General features: G+C 40.2%; 2 protein-coding genes across 5 annotated transcripts in view; one reads left to right on the top strand and one right to left on the bottom strand.

Moving 5' to 3' along the window:
* Window positions 1-1,970: 1,970 nt before the first annotated feature.
* On the bottom strand, window positions 1,971-12,675 carry ppp1r11 (protein phosphatase 1, regulatory (inhibitor) subunit 11). The gene is made up of 3 exons (XM_047384681.1): window positions 12,348-12,675; window positions 9,262-9,370; window positions 1,971-5,173 (listed from the first exon to the last, which is right to left on the bottom strand). Exons 1-3 carry the CDS (start codon window positions 12,423-12,425, stop codon window positions 4,989-4,991), a joined length of 372 nt encoding a protein of 123 aa, XP_047240637.1. The 5' UTR covers window positions 12,426-12,675; the 3' UTR covers window positions 1,971-4,988.
* Window positions 11,712-20,738, top strand: part of vars2 (valyl-tRNA synthetase 2, mitochondrial) — a 61,645-nt gene continuing 52,618 nt past the window's right edge. For 2 of the 4 annotated variants that reach the window (XM_047384680.1, XM_047384677.1), the window contains exons 1-2: window positions 12,812-12,949; window positions 13,730-13,915. In XM_047384680.1, the coding sequence (XP_047240636.1) occupies window positions 13,736-13,915 (180 nt within the window). In that variant the 5' untranslated portion in view covers window positions 12,812-12,949; window positions 13,730-13,735. Of the gene's footprint in view, window positions 11,866-12,110; window positions 12,133-12,811; window positions 12,950-13,729; window positions 13,916-20,738 lie in introns of those variants that run through there. The other 2 variants (XM_047384678.1, XM_047384679.1) reach the window with 2 other exon arrangements.

Genomic DNA, 20,738 nt, shown 5'->3' with positions numbered 1-20,738 from the left:
ACTTTAGGGAAAGCCTCACTAATGCATCTTATGTGATAACAGATGGACTGCAGAGAAGTACAGTATGTGTTTCTGTGTTCTTTTTCCTTCTCTGCTCTGTTCTCTCAAACCCCCAGTCGGTCGTGGCAGATGGCCACTCAGACTGCACCTGGTTCTGGTGGAGGTTTCTTCCTGTTAAAAGGGAGTTTTTCCTCTCCACTGTCGCTACATGCATGCTCAGTATGAGGGATTGCTGCAAAGTCAACGCCAGTGACTGTCCACTGTCTCTACATGCTCATCCGGGAAGAGGGAATGCTGCAAGTCACTGACTGGATGCAATCTGCTGGGTTTTCTTAGTGAGAAAAACTTTTTATCCAATTTGAATAAATACCTGAATCTGACTGCACTGTTCAATGGTTTGGATTAATTGGAATGTATGTACCTGACTTGAAATCTGAATGATTCAATTGAATTGACTTAGACCATTTTAAAGTTACCCACCTTTCACACAATGCAAACAACACTCTCCAGTTATTCTTACCTCTGTCTTCCTCCCTCCCTGTTGGATGGTGTAAGGGGGAATCAGGTTTAGCCTAAACTGGCTCAGTTATGGTTGGGGTGCAAACACACCCTCCATTTCTGCTACCTGTGCGACCCCTTCTTTTCCAATGGTTAATCAGTCTGACAGAGGTATCCCAATCCTTCTGGTTTTTAGTATAACAGTGACCATCAGTGGGCTCTAGATGGACAAACTTTATCAGTTTATTATTTTACTTAGTACCCCTACACATAGCCCATTCTAAAATGGCCAAACTCTAACACTCAGTAATTTAATCTAAACCCCGCACCATTCTACACCCTTTGTGAAGTGCCTTGAGACGTGTGTTGTGAATTGGCGCTATATAAATAAAACTGAATTGAATATGTGCTGTACTGTAATATCTGCATATGAAATGTGTATACTTGTTAATTAAATCAGATCTTTCTTTAGATTTACTTCATTTTTCTAGTTTTTAGATTTTCTGTTTTGAAATTATACATGAAGTGAAAGAAATATAGTTCTGACATGTTTGTAACACTAGGATGACCATTTTACTAAAGCAAATTCATAGTTTCTAAAGCTAAGGTAAAGGAGGGAGTGTTTATCCAAATACTGCAGCAGGACATGTGGTGTGGTATGTTGTAGTAACCGAAGTGTGAAAAATTTAAAGAAATGCCTGAATGAGAGGCTATGTAATCTAATTCCATTTGTTCGGTTGTCCCAACCTGTTTGACTTGTATGTTGGTAAAGCACAATGATCAAATTGTCATATAGGCTTCCAATGGGTTGAATATATACAAGTATGTTGTAATACTGACCACAATAGTCATTTTCTACAGCTTCTTCCATAGTGGCCCGCAGGGAAGCTGGTGCCCATCTCCAGCAGTCTATGGGTGGGAGGCGGGGTACATCCTGGACAGGTCGCCAGTCCATCACAGGCTGACCACAACAAACACCTTAAAATGATTCAGAACATTAAGTAGAGCAGCTAATTAGTGGGTCGACAGAACGCAGGCTGACTGCAGCAGTCCTCCATGAAACTGTGATTTTTATCCTGCTGAATGTGGGCATAGGTAAAAAGACATTTACAATAAGTTTGCAGAGAACAGTAATATTCTTTTTAGAAAACACCCATAACAGCATTTAGGCTGATCTTAACTGAAACGGTAAATCCTTCTACAAAGCTTTGTAACATTTTGAAGCCTGTATGAGTATTATCTACTGTGTTTTCCACTTGGTGGAAACATACTCTCCCCCTGAGAAAATATCTGGTTTTTAGGCCTGGCAGCTGAGTAACACCTGATTTTAAAAGCCAGAGGACTGAAATAAGTTATTTCTAATGGTTTATCGCATTTTTGCTCTGCAACAGTTTCACACTATTTAGAGATTAGTGGAAAACTATGTTTTCCTTATTCCATGGGAACACATTGATAATCACTTTACACTTTAATCACAGTTCAAAACTTTATTTCACATTTGCTTCATTTTGCTAACAGTATATACAGAAAGGTGTGTTACCAGTATGAGATTAATGTACATAAGTACTAAAGTCAGTGTGTAGAGATGGTACAGAAGGTGATAAAAAATAAACCAACATAGCATCACATACCAAACTGCAAAGATGAAAATAATAATGATCACAGCTGAGTCACAGCTGAGAAACAAAGCAGCAGTCATAGACCTATTCTGAATGCAGCATTACCTGTGACTGAGTTACAAAGGTTCACTCTGGTTGGCAGGTGACCTTCAACTAAAACAATGAATGATCTTTGCTCTTCCAAGTCCGAGTAATAAAACCCATTAATTGCAAAGCACAGTACTAAACCCACAATCACCCTTAATCATTAGGTTTATAGAAGTGCAGAGTATTTATCTGCAGCCAACTGACTGATGGGATCTGCCAGTTCATCATTCCAGAAGGGAATTTTTTTTGCATCAACAGAACAGACATCCTGCCTGCTCACCCATTCTTTGATTTTCCTTAAAAAATATACAGCAGTTTTTAAAAAACAAGTCCTTCACAAAAAAAAAAAAACTCTTCCTCTTCCTAATTAAAAGCCTGTTAAACTGTTTGGTGGACACAATGAATTCTCACATTCAATGGTATCAGAATTTTAACACTGTACAAAATGCTAATTTAATGATAGTTGCCTACCGACAGACCTTGCAGTTGGGATTTCTTTTGTTTAAATGTATTAGGTTAGACCTCCCTTCATCACATTAGTTTAAAACAGAACATTTTTACATTTTAAAGAGATGAGCCATATAAACCATGTTTAATACAATATTATCAAGAAACTAAAAACTTACTGGAATGTAAGAAATAGCCATTATCTGTTTGTCTCTGCCATTTTATGCTGATACTGTTTTTCTGCATGTGATATTACTGTTACTTTAAAGATTTGGGCCTATAAGACAACATAAAAAACCCTAATTGCCCAATCAGTGACTCGTCTCTGAGAAGCAGTCACGACTTGTATCATTTAAGAAAATATTCAGCTAATCGTCTTGCACCCACTTAAAACTAACATGAATACTGGATCTTAAATTCCCTCTGAATCTTATCAGAAAGGACCTATAATTGAGAATTCAAATCAAGATCTACATTTATGACCGACATAGTAATATGGTTATAAAATGACAGTATATTTTCATCTATTATAAACAAACTATTGAGAAGCTCACTTGATATTTGGGGCTGATAAATATAATTTAGGATTTTACAAAAACAATGCAATATGCCAACTACAGCAGGTATGAAAACACTGACGTGTGAATTTGGTTGGTCTATAAGCAGACATTATAGCAGTAGGTAAAACTGAATTAACCATAGATTGTTTCATTTTATCATCACAAAAGTATATGTATGTATACAAAACAAAAAGATATGTCCAATCATTTTTCTCTATTAAAAAATATTTTTATTGTAAAACTGAAAAATAGATTGTCATTAGTGATGGGAAAGCCAGTGTTCTGGTCTAAATTTAGGAGATTAACTTGCCAACGTATTTTCAAATTTTCCTAAAGCTCTTCAGTTGCAGTTACAGATCTTTATGAATTGATGCAACTGAAAAGTCTTCTTCGGTGTACTGGTTGGATTGGAAAAAATTTGAATATACACAACCTTAGTCACAAATGACAGTGATCTTTACCCTAACAGCTGCCCATTTGGATATTTTAGTTCATGATCTAGTTACTATGACAGCAGTCACAGGAAATCTGGTAATCAGAAATTAAATCACGTTAATAAGGTTAACAAATAAGAGCAGTGCCTTGTAGAACAGTGAATACCTAAGATTTACATCTTTTTGAGGATACTGAAAGTATCCAGGGAGATTTGATCTTGGCCAGGACAACAAAGCCCACTTTGCTCCTGGTAATATTATGGATTTATAATTGTAGAGGACAAAGAACAACATGAACTGATCACAATATTAATAGGTTTGTGTCCAATTTTCCAATTCTCCCACGCTGGTGTAAAGTTTGTAAAGCAAATCAACATCAAATTCTAATGGACTGCATGTCAAAAATCAGCATAAACTGAGACCAACAAATAAATATAACTAATTAAAAAGCAATATGTGGTGTATAATGGTCAATTACCTGCAGGCCATCATGCTTTGTTTCAAAGACAACTAGCAGTCAGAAGGTTCAAAGAGCTGCTGGAGAAGTGCAGCACGACTTAATATTTTTGTTGAAATGACAGAGTGGGTTTTTAGATGTGCAATCCGATTATAATAACTTTGCAGGGGAAGTATTACAAAACAAACTTTTGTGCACACCACTGTGGTTTGGAAACAGTTTAATTATCAGTTTACTAAAGTCAGAAAATGACTTCAGAGATTTGCAGCATCACAGTTAAAAGTAAAATACTGCATGAACTAATGTGCTGAACAGTGACTGAACGTTCTCAGTTTTGTGTTCAACATATTACAATCAGAATAACTCCTTTACATGAAAAAAGTTTTTCAGAATAAGTCATTCATTCATCATGTCCACACAATTGACAACATTTGAGGCAAATGTATTTTTAAATATAATGGATAAAGAATCTAGCAAGGACAAAATTCATGGAAAGAGAAAAATAAATATTCTACCAGAAAATCTGGTCTATCAAGTGTGCCTTTTGTTCCTGCTGAGATTGGTTAAACTGAGCAAAAATTTGTATCTTGTGTTAAAGAGCATGCAGAATGACAACTATCATGTATCATTTAATTACGATATGGTTTCAAATGAGCTACTCCTTTCAAACTCCTGGTCTGCTGAGGGAAAAGGATCTAAGAAGATTTTATAGTAACAACCCAATCAGGAAACTCTCCAGTTTTGAGCAGAGTACAGAGGTCGAAGCTGTGCTCCAGCAGCTGGAACTTTCTGACTTCAGGCTTGTCTGTAGCTCTCTGAGGAAACCAAACTAAAACAACAGTGCAGTTTGGAATATGTAACCCCTCCCCTAAAGACACACTTTATTTTAATGGCTGTGCGTTTCTCCAGAGTTTGGAGGTGCTGTGGTACCCCCATCAGGCCTTTGTCCGTGTCCTTTCCTGCTGTGGCCCAGGATACAGTTAGCACTTCCACACCCTTCATCGTCATCCTCTCCCTCACTTTCAGAAGAGGACTCTCCAAACTGCTTGGGCTTTTCATAAATACAGCAACCTGCAACACAACATCAGGTCATGCAACAGGATGAGGACAAAAAAAAAAAAAAAAACAATACCACATTTTCCTGCCAAGATGTGCTAATAGGATATAGTGCTACACAATAAATTACAAATTTAGCATCACTGCTACATTAATATCGTAAAGAATACTTGGACTGCAGGAAAACCGTGCAGACCTTTCAGATCGAGGTCATGCTAGAATGCATCAGAGCTGCATGTGACAACAGTGGAACAGTCTTTGTTATGTCTGTATTATGCCAACACAGCCAAACCAAAAGATTTTTCTACATTCTTTTTTAACCTCTTCATTGTAAAATCGAAACAGCATAGACATTTTCCCTATAGACATAATCGTCTATAAGACAAGGACACAGTCAAAAGACATAGCATGCATAACGAAACCTCTGAATGGCCAGGTTTTGTAGAGTGCCTTGAAAATGACATTTAATACACCCTGAATTTTCAATACATTTTGTGACTTTACATAGGCAAAATGTGATGTGTTTTATAAATATTTTATGTGGTAGACCAACACAAATTAGTGCATCATTTTAAAGTGAAAGAAAAACAATTAGACATGGTCTTATTTATTTTTTTGCTTTACAAATGAAAATCTAAAAATTGTGATATGCATTTGCACTCCGCTCTACTGAGTCAATATTTTGTAGAACGTTTGAAATACAACTAAATTTTTTTTTGTTAAATCCACTGGTTTTGTACATCGAGACCAGTGGTATCCAAACACAGACCAAAATAATAAAAGCTAAAACCTTCGCATTTTTACACTTACAAATGCAAACATGATTTTAAAAAATTGTTTATATTTATCTGTTCACCATTAAAACTAAGAAAATTATTTTTAATCTTTGTGCCACAAAGTGGTCCACTAGCTCCCTATACTCAGCTTCTTTGTCCATCTCTGATACACCCAACGACTGCAGAACCACCTGGATATTACTGTAGATGACAGGAGTCTGTCTTGTACTGGAAAACTGAGTTCTACAGAAGAAAAAGACAAAGTCAATACTAGTAACTTTATTGCCCCCAATGGGAAATTGATTTGCAGCATGTCCACTCATCAAATAACATAGAACAGGCCAAGTTTTATCAGTCACCATGAACAAAGTGGAATGTGCAATTGTATTGGATTTATGCTATTAAGCATAAAAACTAAGAGACTCGATGTCTCTTGGTCTTGAATGCAGGCACTTTATACAGACGACCTGAGGGAAGCAGCAGCAAATCTCTAATGAGAGGCTGGTCTGAACATAACACGTCAGCAATAGCTTTCCTCAGCACCTGCGTGTTATAAAGGTACACACCCTGGACCGGAGTCCTCCCTGGCATCTTACTAGCCTGACTGTTGAAGCCTCCACCGGCCACCTTGAGGTTCTGACATAGTACCTGACTGAAGATATCAAAAAACATGATCGTCATAGTGATGCCCGCTTTGGGCCAATGACAGTGGGCTTGTTGATGCAGGTAGTTGATGTCGTCTTCAATTCCAACTTTTGTTGTTACAGTCTTCGCTGCAGAGGTTTACATTTTTTCTCCTGTCTCCCGCACCCCGTCTTCCCTGCTTCTGCTCTGTGTCTTGTCGTCTTTCTAGGCCTCTCTTTGCATATCTCCAAAATTGTGAATTATGGATCTGGTCAGCTGGCCTCTCAACGCAATTGATAAAATTTTCTCGACGAGAAGACAGGGTAAGGGAGAGCCCTCTTGTCCAGATGGGACATTCTTCTCTGGATACACAATGGACTCCTGGCAGAAGTGGAGGATTGTGTGTCTGACAAGATGTCAGTCGAGAATGTGGAAGATGTGTACATAATTGGATTTCTGATAAAAGAATTTCTGTTTTTCAGAGTTTGCGGTTACCTGGCATATCGTGAAATTGAGAAAACGTCAGCAGCAGTTCTGACCGTTGTAAGGCTGCCCGGCTTATGTGAAGGGATCTGCAGAACTATCAACACTCAGACTGAAATGTTAAGGGAGCAGAATCGCAAAGTGGATGTGATCCTCCAAGATCAGAGGCTGGCGGTGTTTCCTGGACTGAAGGTGAAATGGGATAAATCTTGAAGAAACTGTATGCTCAGATCTGGCGAAAGACCAGGAATTTGGGTGTTTGGATTCACCAATGAGAAGCACCAGCAAGATTCTCATGGCTGACGGAAAACTAAGAGTCGGCCTGACCCAAAACAATTGTTGTTATCTGAATCTGGCTCCCCTGTATGGCCTTGGATGGCCGGCTATCTTGAACTTCTCCTGGATGTTATGTAAGCAAGATGCTCTGCTCCCTCTGCCCCCTCCCTTCCCTGAGGATATCTGTGGACCTGCTCAGAACGGCCGGTTGATGAACATTCCATCGTACCATCAAGGACAATGGCCTCTGTGACAGTGCTTCATGGACTTACTTTGAACACACGAACATACTCATATAAACATACGCACCCCTGACATACAGCCTTCACCATATCTCTGCTAAATGTTGTCTCGTATATCTGTTGCTTTTTGTGCTGAAACTGTATCCTGCTAAAGATAAAGCATGAAATATGATTTTTTTCCCCCTCCTCTTACCTAATGTGGTCTTTCTTCTTATCCTCTTTTTACCTAAATGTTGCTTCATAGATTTTTAGATTGCTTAGAAGGATTGTATTACAACTATTTTATAGCAGTGAAAGCCAAACATTATTATTATTTGAAAGTTTGGACCAAACAGCAGTGCCAGCAGAGACGCCCAGACTTCCCTCTCCCCAGACACCTCCTCCAGCTCCTCTGGGGGAAGCCCGAGGCGTTCCCAGGCCAGCCGAGAGACATAGTTCCTCCAGCATGTCCTGGGCCATTCGCTGGGCCTCCTCCTGGAGAGATGTGCCTGGAACATCTCCGAGGGAGACGTCCAGGGGCATCTGGAACAGACGCACGAGCCACCTCAGTGGCTCGATGTGGAGGAGCAGAAGCTCTACTCCGAGCTCCTCCCAGATGGCCAAGCTCCTCACGCTTTTTCCTAAGAGAGTGCCCAGCCACCATGCGGAAAAAGCTAATTTCAGCTGCTTGTATTTGGGGGGGGATGTTGTTTCCAGGGCTTTCGATGCAAAGGGGGGTATAATGACCACTTTTGCTCACTCATCCATATTCCCCTATTTCTATGTAATTTTCCATTATTTTCTGTTACATCAGCTTTTAACTTTATGTTGTCTCTTTGTTTCTTCTTCTTCATAGAAACTACACCTGGCTTGGAGTTCTGTTTAGCTGTGACATCTTCCTGGAGGGGAGCATCAACTGGCCTACTTCTGCCAATAACTTAATGTTCTCTTTCTATAGATGATGGCCTGTCTTTCAGTATTTAAGTCTGTCTATCTCCTATACTCTCTCCTAGCTATTGGCTGAGCTTTTGCTGCGACTAACTATGTGCTCTCTTTCATCCAATAGACTTGAAACTGGCTCAGAGCTTATCTGCGTTTCTGTCCTAGCTGAAGTCACTAAAAGAACTGAGACTGCCATCAACTCTTTGTTTTTTCTTAAACATGGAAAGTACTCCTACATCAGTGTGTGTGTTTTTTTTATGTGTATGCTCTCTCCTCTCTAACCCCCAGTACTTTACATCCAGGAGTGAATGCTGCAGGTCACTCAATGCAATCTGCTGTTTCCAGTTTGAATAATAAACTCAACTTGACTGCATTATTTTACCATCTACCATCTATTGGAATGTATGTAATTCACTTTAAATATGTCTGCATAATTTGATAAACTTGACTTTCTGCAAATTGCCTTGAGACGATATTTGTTGTTAATTAATTAGAGGTTAATAGTAAAACCATACATTTCTGTCACAGAATGATACTTTGTTTTGTTCCTCAAACTCCAGTCCTTGAGGGCCAGTAACCTGCTACTTGAAGATGTTCCTCTGCTTCAGCACACCTAAATCAAATAATCAGGTCATTAGCAGGACTCTGGACTGCATACTGTGGAGGAAATGGAGCCATTTGTTTGAGGGGTGTTGGACCAGGGATACATCTAAAAGTTGCAGGACACTGCCCCTCGAGGACTGGAGTTTCACACCCCTGCGTATAAGGTATTTAAACTCACACTTAGATGATCGTCTTCCCAGGTGCTCATTATCAACTGTGTCACTGGACCACTCCACCTTTTTCTCAGTCTTCCTCTTCCTTAGCTTGATTGTCAAGCTTCGTCCCTCCTGTAAACACGAGGAATGAACTTCCATATCAATAGTAAACTATGTCCAGTATAAATTTGTAATGTCAGACAACAAATTCCAATCTAGAAACATAATTTTAATAAATGCTTATATGACTTTGGTAAGAATTAGTCAAGATTTTTTAACTTACATCCAAAGCACTTTTAAATAGATTTGCAACAAATATGTTACATCAACAACATTTTCATTTTTGTCATCACTTGGTAATATTAAACTTCTTTCTAACAGACTAGAAAAAAATCGGGACTTACGTTTACCTATCTCACTGAAATGGCAAGACATAGAACCTGTATCTGCTTCCCCAAAAGTGAGCTCAGCGAGAGAAAAATCACATACAGGTCCTTCTCAAAATATTAGCATATTGTGATAAAGTTCATTATTTTCCATAATGTCATGATGAAAATTTAACATTCATATATTTTAGATTCATTGCACACTAACCGAAATATTTCAGGTCTTTTATTGTCTTAATACGGATGATTTTGGCATACAGCTCATGAAAACCCAAAATTCCTATCTCACAAAATTAGCATATTTCATCCGACCAATAAAAGAAAAGTGTTTTTAATACAAAAAATGTCAACCTTCAAATAATCATGTACAGTTATGCACTCAATACTTGGTCGGGAATCCTTTGGCAGAAATGACTGCTTCAATGCGGCGTGGCATGGAGGCAATCAGCCTGTGGCACTGCTGAGGTCTTATGGAGGCCCAGGATGCTTCAATAGCGGCCTTTAGCTCATCCAGAGTGTTGGGTCTTGAGTCTCTCAACGTTCTCTTCACAATATCCCACAGATTCTCTATGGGGTTCAGGTCAGGAGAGTTGGCAGGCCAATTGAGCACAGTGATACCAGTGGTTTTGGCACTGTGAGCAGGTGCCAGGTCGTGCTGAAAAATGAAATCTTCATCTCCATAAAGCTTTTCAGCAGATGGAAGCATGAAATGCTCCAAAATCTCCTGATAGCTAGCTGCATTGACCCTGCCCTTGATAAAACACAGTGGACCAACACCAGCAGCTGACACGGCACCCCAGACCATCACTGACTGTGGGTACTTGACACTGGACTTCTGGCATTTTGGCATTTCCTTCTCCCCAGTCTTCCTCCAGACTGGCACCTTGATTTCCGCATGACATGCAGAATTTGCTTTCATCCGAAAAAAGTACTTTGGACCACTGAGCAACAGTCCAGTGCTGCTTCTCTGTAGCCCAGGACTGGGGAATGCGGCACCTGTAGCCCATTTCCTGCACACGCCTGTGCACGGTGGCTCTGGATGTTTCTACTCCAGACTCAGTCCACTGCTTCCGCAGGTCCCCCAAGGTCTGGAATCGGCCCTTCTCCACAATCTTCCTCAGGGTCCGGTCACCTCTTCTCGTTGTGCAGCGTTTTCTGCCACACTTTTTCCTTCCCACAGACTTCCCACTGAGGTGCCTTGATACAGCACTCTGGGAACAGCCTATTCGTTCAGAAATTTCTTTCTGTGTCTTACCCTCTTGCTTGAGGGTGTCAATAGTGGCCTTCTGGACAGCAGTCAGGTCGGCAGTCTTACCCATGATTGGGGTTTTGAGTGATGAACCAGGCTGGGAGTTTTAAAGGCCTCAGGAATCTTTTGCAGGTGTTTAGAGTTAACTCGTTGATTCAGATGATTAGATTCATAGCTCGTTTAGAAACCCTTTTAATGATATGCTAATTTTGTGAGATAGGAATTTTGGGTTTTCATGAGCTGAATGCCAAAATCATCTGTATTAAGACAATAAAAGACCTGAAATATTTCAGTTAGTGTGCAATGAATCTAAAATATATGAATGTTAAATTTTCATCATGACATTATGGAAAATAATGAACTTTATCACAATATGCTAATATTTTGAGAAGGACCTGTACAACAAATGATTGAAAGAGCCTTTCTCCTTTCACACCATGGCCTGACACACTTTTTCAAACACAGGTGCATGAGTTCTGTTAATCTGAAATTCAGCAAGGATGCAGAAACTACTAAACTGGTACTATTGGAATATTTTAAAACCACTTTGCATTTTGATTTTATGTATGCAGTACACAGCCAGCTATTATATTGTGCTACTTTTATCTTTAGTTTCACCCACATTTCTGCACTGAAATTTACCTGATCTTGAGACACATGGGTAAACCTTACCCTGCAAGTAGGCTTTCATCAGTCAGCGACACTAAGATAATATTTATAAAGAAAGCATTTACTCTTATAATAATACTAATTTTGACTTTATTGATCTCACAATGGATAAATTATCCTCTGCAATTAACCCATCCCTTAGAGAGCAGTGGGCTGCCATTGTGCGGCGCCCGGGGAGCATTCAGGGGCTAAGTCCCTTGCTCAGGGACCCAGATTGGCAGGCTGTGGGATTCGAACCAGGGTACTTTTGGCCTCTCAAGGACGCAAATGCCCTGCTCTCTAACCACAAGGCCACCTCTCCCCTAATCATTAGCTGACCAAAGGTAAAAGCTCGTCTTTCGTTAGCAACGACAGCGTTTATTGGCTTCCTCTTTGTGTCGGTCAAGTTGTACAGCATGGAGATTGACGTATCAAGTTATCTTTTAACTCACAATTATCTATCAGTACAACAAAGGTATTCGTGACCAACGCAGTCCTGAAATCCACCCGAACACATCGAGAGAACAGCAAGCACACTGACCAAGCAGCTCACGCCTCCTATATTGCATGCTGACGCACGCTTAATTTATGGTTACAGGATCCATTTGACGGTAAATAATTTAGGCTAAATAAACATAAGGTCACCTTATCATCAGGTTTCGTACAATAACACAGAGCAGTAAATAGGGTTCTTAATTTACACGCTTAAACATAGACTTCTAGAAGCGGACGGGCCTCGTTAACTTTGATGGGTGGTTTTATACGTTATAAATCAGCTTTTCAACAAAACAGTAAAAATGCAATTGGGATCGTTTTAAACCTTTACCTGTTGTGGCGGCGGTGGTGTGTTTGTCTGAACAGTCTCCGTTATTGTCTCACTAGATGTCCCGGGAATCTCCGCCATCCCTGCAGCTGCTCTGCTAACGTTACTGTTAGCTTCTTTTAAGATGCAAACCAACAGGCGTCTGGGCACTGTAAAGTGGAAGTTAAAGGTATGGGGCTACCTGTGAATTACCTTAATTCATTAACGTACAAACTGACAAATAAACGATTAATGTTGACCAGAAGGGTATAGAGTTCTACAGATGTGAACTGGAAACCTCACAAGTTGCAAAACAAATTAACCTCGAACCGGAAATAGACCATGTAAACAAACGGAAACGTATGGGCGCAAACAATTGAAATTCCTTCCACCTAAGCAAACCACTGCTTTGTGTTTTGGGCTTTTCTCTTTCTCGTTGAAATCATTATAATTGTATGCATTCTAAATGTTTTTTTAGTTAGTAAAAATTCATTTTAAAAGAGCATATGATATTTTATCCAGATTTATCTAAATAACTGTAGTGAGACGGGAAGATATTTCCTGACGGACCTTATTTCGGTCTGTAAAGCAGCCCGTCCGGTGGGAGGACCTGACAGTGACTGAAGGTATGTATTACGCCGTATTAGGACATCCGCCATTAAAAGTTAGAAGAATAAGCATGACTAGCATTACAATACTAGGTGAATAAGTTAAAGGTCGTGTGCTTTGAAAATACCTAAATCAATAAAACGGACATGTCCGAGCTACCGCATACTGTTGGCGGTCAGACATCTCGGAGTTCCGCCGGTCCTTGGTCCACAGAAGCGATCACACACTTTATCTAACTCTGATTCTTAAAGGAACGACTCTCAAACAGTTTCTAACTTTTAGCTCCTTTAATCTAAATTAGGCAGAGGAATGATTACAGAGATCAGCGCTGAGGCTCCCGTCTCGGACCGTCGCAGTTTGTAAAAGGATGACGAAGAGCCTCGATAGAAGGTCACATGTAGTTTTATATCTGGCACTCCAATGCAATGGATGTTCCCTCCCTCAGTGATTATCAGCAGACTATGTGTCACCATTGTGGTGTCTATCTGGTAGGTTGTGTAGTAGAGGGTGTCCATACTTAATCTAAGTGTGCTGTAGGTTTCTAATCAACCCAGTTATACCAGCTGCTCCACCATCAAACCCAGTGCCCCAGCCTTAGGTCATTCATGACAAACCTTTATTCTTGTAATGTGTGTCGATGAGCATTCTTATCCTATTCTAACAAAAGGGAAACATTAGAACTTATGCTTTATATCACTATGGTATAAATGGAAAAACAGCTATGAGTCATATTAATAAAGGTTATTCCTAACAGATGGTAAAAGTGATAAGGTTTTTTTTTTCTGTGTGATTTGTAGCTGAGGATGTGGAGCACAAGTCATTGCCCGAGGGCAAGGCTGGTAGTAAAGACCGCCACTAAACTGTGGTCCAGCAAGCCTCCAGAACCATTCTGTCCCGTCCCCTCTGCTCAGCTGCGATCCCAAGCTGAAAAACACAGACGCAGGCGAGAACGGGAGAAGACTATACTGTCAGCACAACATAATGTAAGTCTTACAGACAGAACCTAGACTGAGGTTCTGCAACATTATTATCATGCCACAAAATATTATTCAACAAAACCAGAGACCAGATATCAAGTTTAAAAGGCTAATCGGATACTTCCACACAACCAACTTGGAAACTATGTTCTGCGGGTACCACCTTTTTAGGAAACATCAAAAATACAAAGGAACAAGCTTACAGTCATTCTAAACAGGAAGGGTCTTATCAAGTTTAGGATTTTATGCAACTGAAGTTAAAAATTATCTGGTCTACCATATTCTAATATAAACACTCCTAATCTAAAGTTTTTAAAATGCACAACAGATTCAATTTCATCAAAGCTGAAAGATAAAGTACACCCCATTATTCAACAGCTTGTAGAAGCACCTTTAGCAGCAATATCATGAGGTTGCTGTAGAGAGAAATCTACTCTGGTTATGGGATGCATGTAGAGGTGTATGTATGAACTGGTGGGCTACAAATGAATTACTCATTGCGATTAATGAAGTTGTCTGCATCTAAAATCATGTCATGTCATATAATGTGTGGCAAGAGCAGGACCTAAATGCAGAGTGCATCAGATAGGCATGTTACAGGAATCAAAATTACCTTATTTTGACTCAGCAAGTTTCAACAATGCTGCAAATGAAGAACCATAGGCTTAAATCCACTGAAGGTTAAATTAGGCAATCAGGGCTGGTGTGATGAATGGCAAATGAGAACCAGGTGCGACAAGAAAATCAGAGAACAAATTGATCAAATGCCTTACATGAATGAAACACATAGGCCAAAATCATAGCAGAAAAAATATTCTAGCTACAAAACACAAAATCCAAGGTGCAGAGTACCTACAGCTTAAACTGTGACACTCCTGGCATGCTCAAGACCAGAACAAAGTACACAATCTACTCACTTTATGTAGGGGGTTCACTTGATAAAAATAATCTAATTTAGAGCATTATATCCGTCCATCTATCCATCCATGAATTCTGGTCCATTTGAAGTGGACCAAACAGCTCTGGGGTCTCATGTACACAGCGTGCGAATGCACAAAAACCTTGCGTCCCATTGTTTCACACACAACTCGGCATATGCCGAAATAAACATTGCGTGAAAGTATATGGTAATCCACTCAAACTTTTTCAATTGACAATAACAAACTACAGAGATCTAAAACTCAACTAAATACACTGAAATATATCTCCATTCAGTTTTATTTAATTCATGGAGCATCAAACCTGATGTTTTTTGAGCTTTTATGGTTTAAACCCGAGTGATGAAACTGAATCACAATTAGCCTCATGTCCATAAATAGCTGCGTAAAGTTGTGCATAATTGTGCAACGATGGCAGCTTTGGCACAGCTGGAGGACATCGCCAATGGAAGAAGTCGAAAGAGAGGTTTTTTTCCGAGATCGTACTGACCTGCTGGCACATGATGATGCATGGCTTATAAGCCGGTTTAGATTGCCCCAGACAATTACTTTGGAGATCTGCACAGAGCTGGCCTCAGTGTTACAGTGGAAAGCAGGAGGAACCGTGCTTAGCCACTGCCGGATCAAATTCTCACTATGCTGCAGTCCTTTCAACAGGAGCTTTTCAGAGGCATCTGACTGACACAATGCTATTTAACAGTTGGGCCATGTCAGCCATGGAATGGCCTCATCTGTATATTGCTTAGATATATATAAAGTTCCCCTAAACTGTGTCTCATTCACAGTGAGGAGCCAATTTCTGAATGTAATCAGGGCTAGGGACTGGGAGTCATCTGCAAGTCCTCTGTCAGTCAATATGCTTTTGAAAATAAAATGCATTTTCATTCAGTATATGTGCAACCTATTTGTGATGCACAAATGTGATGCATGTTGGCCTCCTCAACTCATGATTCCTTTATACTATAACAATAATTATAATTATTCTTAGTATAATAGTTGTGTTGGGAACAAACCTTAATGAGGCTCCATGCACGATGGCTGGCTTGTATGTAATTTAGAATTGTTTTTATGTGACATCCTGAATGGTTTTAAAGATTTAAGGTTTCTTCACCTAGTGTGTGGTGATAGTCTTCCTATTAGAAGTATAGGCTGCATATTCACATCATTGCAATGATCATCATTGAGCTCAATGCAGCAGCTAGATGGTGGCATTTGGATTTGATACACAGATTGTAGAACAAAATGGGTATGAGCTGACAAACATTTTATTTCCAGTCAGGTTTAAGTTGCTGATGTTATTTAAGAGGTTGTTGGTTTGTTGTAATTCACTACAAACATCCCCCATGGTGTGTAGGTCTCTCTGTGACTGCCACAGCACCATTGCCATGGCTATTTGGACACGTGGTGGGTGCCTTCCGGTTATTTCTACAACTTTGCATATGTATTTATGAGCAGGGACCTGGTGGTTCAAGTGCCAGTTGCAGCTGCCCCCCCATTAATGATAGGCCAGCACTGGTAACTGAGCGGCCAGAGCTGGCAAAGAAGGAGAGTACTCACTTGTGTTAGCTTTGGAGAAGCTGGTGATAGCATTGAAGAGGCTGGCGATTGCTTTAGATAGGCTGGCAATTGCACTGTAGAGGCTGGCGCTTGCATTGGAGAGGCTAGTGACTAGCGTGCCTCTTTTCTTCTCTTTTTTCAAATGGCAATTGGTGCAGTTCTGTAACAACAGATAAGATAGTTTCCAATGAACATCCAGGGTGAGGACATTAAGTCAGTGGACAGTTTTAAGTACCCGGGTGTTCACCTCAACAATAAACTGGACTGGTGCCATAACACCAATGCCCTACACAAGAAGGGCCAAAGTCTCCTCCATCTTCTGAGGAGACTGAGGTCCTTCGGAACGTGCAGGCATTTGCTTAGGACTTTTTATGACTGTGGTAGTCTCAGGTATTCTCTATGATGTCGTCTGCTGGGCCCTAGGCGGCACAGAGCGGCAAGGGAAGAGACTGAACAAGCTGGTTAGGAGGGCCAGCTCTGTCCTAGACTGCCCACTTGACTCTGTGGAGGTGGTGGGTGAGAAGACGATGTTAGCCAATCTCACATCCATCATGGAAATAACCTCTCACCCACTGCAGTGGACTGTAGAGGACCTGAGCAGCTCTTCCAAATACAAATAATGTTTGTATTATTCTATAGGCAAGAATGTCTAATATTTGTTTTTTAATGTATGAAATAGGGTGGCGCAGTTGGTAGCACTGTTGCCTTGCAGCAAGAAGGTCCTGGGTTCGATTCCTGGCCAGGCGTGTTTCTGCATGGAGTTTGAATGTTCACCTTGTGCATGAGTGGGTTCTCACCGGGTACTCTGGCTTCCTCCCACAGTCCAAAGACATGCCTGTTAGGTTAAGTGGTCTCTCTAAATTGCCCTTAGGCAATGAAATATAATGAGTATGAATGAGTGTGCATGGTTGTTTGTGTGTTCCCCTGCAATGGACTGGCAACCTGTCCAGGGTGTACCCCGCCTCTTGACCATATACTGCTGGAGATAGGCACCAGCTTCCCTGCGACCCACTATGGAATAAGCGGTAGAAAATGACTGACTATATAATAATCCACTGGGATAATTATCTGGACAACAGCCCAGCCAGGAGGTATAAAATAAGGCTCAGGGGTTCCAATGTGTGGGGGTGTGGCAGGAGACGTTGAGAGGAGAGACACTCCTGTCTGGACTGGTTGCTCCAACGTTTGCCAGAAGAAGTTACAATTTTGGGCTTTATGAAGTAGGTTTTGTCTCAGCCATGGCTATAACGAGGACAAGAACCTTAAAGCACAAAACTGTTGACTTTTGACTGCAGTGTAGTTAGTTTTAGGTTGAATTTCAGGGGCCTTCCTCTCGGTTAACCCGATGCAGGCAGTCTGATTACGGGCAGCTGCCCTCTGCCTGCTCCCTCCTCCTGCAGACGGTGGTACGCTTAAGGGCTATCAATAAATTTCCAAACCAAACAGGCTGTTTCATGGTGGTAATATTTTGTGTGTTTGGGAGAAAATGGATGTGCTGCATCTGAACAGTTTGTTTTACGTAAAATCAGCTGATTTAGGATGTTATTAAATACAATGCCCCGCCTGCATGTAATTCAGAAAGTTGACATGGTGTCTGTTTTTTTCAGGCCTTCAGTCATGACTCTAAATAGTAGAATTATATTTCAAAAAGCAAAATGGGGACCATCCCAGGCTGAGTGGGGACTGCAGTCCCAGTGTGAGGAAACTGTCAAGCATTCAAGGAAACACACTGAGGGCCTGATCTTTAATGATCTCAAATAGGGGGTGTTAAATTACTTGTACAAAAAAAAATGCATGTGCACTAAGTGGGCGTGTTGTGTGTGCATGTCAAAGATTGCACGTGCAATGGATAACGGGTGCAAAACAGGTGCCCTATTTAAATGAGGAAATTGCATGTGCTACTGGCTGGCTGCTACTGCACCCAGCAGAACAAGAGGAAAAGCGAACAAAAGCTGTTGCTTGAAACATGCAGGGGTTGTTGCGCTGCATCAAAATAAATAAACCAGTTGCTGATTTTTTTCCTTTTGTTCCTTTCGGTTCCTGCCTTTCTGGACTGTTACAGTTAACTTTTATCGACAAGATTATTTCTGTTCATTTCCGCAGGGTGCCTCTGAGTGCGTAATTGCGCATGCAGAAGGCTGATTTTGACGTTGTTCTATGAGCAGAAGCTTTATGTTTGGGGTTCAGACAGACCAAAAGACTACATTCTGCTTTGCCTTTAATAAAAATATTAAAGGCCCATGGAAGAAGCGGGTATAGAAGATGGATGGATGGATGTTTGAAGAATTAGGAGTTTATAATAAACAGCCACAATATTCAAGCCTGAACCTAATATTAGCAACATAAAAATAATTTGTTGTAGAAGTTTTCAATCTGTATATTATAGCTTTGCTAATTTTAAAACATAACATCACATCACTGTCCTGCAAATAATTCCATTCGAACATTTATGTAAAAAAAAAATTATTTTCCGATGATTTTACTGAATTCATTTTGCCAATATTTTAACGGTATAAGATAACGATAACGTGGTTGTTTAAATTGTTTTTGGTGACACAAAATAATTTTTCACTGTATAAACCAACCACTGGCATATGTTCCCATTTAAACAACGTAATCAAACTGATCAAGCTCCAATTGCTCTGCAATGACACAATGATAGTCAATAATGCGATGTGTTTTGTTTCGTGACAAGGTTAAAGCATACACTGTTTTTCTCACCACATGGAAAAGCTGCCTTAAAATGGTGATTTTTTTTTTTACCTGCTAAGAAGTGATTTTAGCATCCAGTTTGCAAATGAAGGCTTGAATCTGCCTTATTATATATATTTTCTTCCTATTAATTATATTATCAACATCAAAGCACAGTGGCTCCTTTGCATTATGTGTAATTACAGTTAACAGTCTGTGCATGCTTGAACAGTTATGTGCACTTTGGGTTGATTAGGTTTGTGCGCGTTCAGCAGCAGATGATCTTACTAACAGCGATGGGGTGCTGGAATGATCCAGATGCAAGAAAGAAGTGTTGCAAAGAGTTTTATCATAGGAAATATTTAATGGCTTTTGTTTGTGATTGGCTCCAAATCAAACCTTAGATAATTCTACATAGAATCCTCTATTCTCATATTTTTATTTTTGACAGTCCAAATCAGTTGATACATATACAGAAGATTAACTCTCTCCATCATCTGTCACCTTCTAGCCAAAGTGACAGCAGACATTTTTGTGTCCCAGTTAGCAACTGCATTTCAAACGTGCTAAATCTAGATGCAAGAACAGCACCCGCAATCTGTTTCAGGTTTGATAAATCGCATTGCGGGAGGTAAAGGATTACATTTTCAGGCCCTGAGTATCACCTGATTTGAGTGCACCACAGTATTAAACACCACAGTATTAAACAGGGCACTGCCCACAGATTGGTAAACATCCGTTGAAGTCTCTTGCAGATTTTAAATGATCAAAGTCTCCTCAGGAAGTGTAGACTACCCTGTTCCTTACAACTGATGTGTGTTACTAGTCCAGTCCACACTCTTAAAATCATGCTCTTAAGTCAATTATTTCAAGTTGGATGTCAGTGGACAGATTAGCAGCCTTGAGTATGAATGGAAAACGGAAAATGGCAAATTTTGTTTTAACCTCTTTATTGACCTTAAACTGTTTTTCAAACTCGCAGCAATCTTGTTATTTTTTCAGTCAGCATTCACTCTGGTTCCATAAAGCTTCAACTTAAATCCACCTATGCTGCCATAATTTTGTGTTTAAATTTTTTTGTGACCTTGGGCTTAAATTCCAAGACTGATTCCAAGACGAGTTACTGTCCAATTTCCTCTTGTAAATAAAAAAAAAGAAGTTTTAGTACAGCATCTTGGCTTATCCACCTGACTTCAATGTGGTACAGCAGGCTAAAAGGAATTCCGTTATCATGAGAAGACTTTCAAACTGGCATAGATCCAGACCTCTGGAATGGATGAATTTAATGGTCCGGATAACCACTTCCATTTTTAATGATTTGCAACACAATGCCTTTTTGTGCAAAATGCAGTGAAATGTCCTCTTTTTGTAGCTTGTATTTCACTCTGAATTTAGTCACACCACCAGCTCTTTTCTCAGTCATTAACAGTGCGCCATCTGTAGGCAAGCTGCTAGCATGTGTCCAATCCACTCCGACCCTGTCCAGTACACTGACGACAGTGTTGAAAATGTAATTAGCTGTGTCCGTCAGGTTTGAATGTTTATAATGCTGAGATTTGTTGTCTTCTCTTTTTCTCACGTGTCCTGCTTGGTATTTCAGGCATACCATATAGAGAAGTTGGTTGCCCACATGAGCCAGGGTA

Source organism: Girardinichthys multiradiatus, chromosome 13 (genome assembly GCF_021462225.1).
Source record: "Girardinichthys multiradiatus isolate DD_20200921_A chromosome 13, DD_fGirMul_XY1, whole genome shotgun sequence".
In the NCBI taxonomy this organism is placed as follows: domain Eukaryota; kingdom Metazoa; phylum Chordata; class Actinopteri; order Cyprinodontiformes; family Goodeidae; genus Girardinichthys; species Girardinichthys multiradiatus.
Note: the sequence above shows the minus strand (reverse complement) of the source record. Positions and strands in the feature narration are given on the sequence as shown.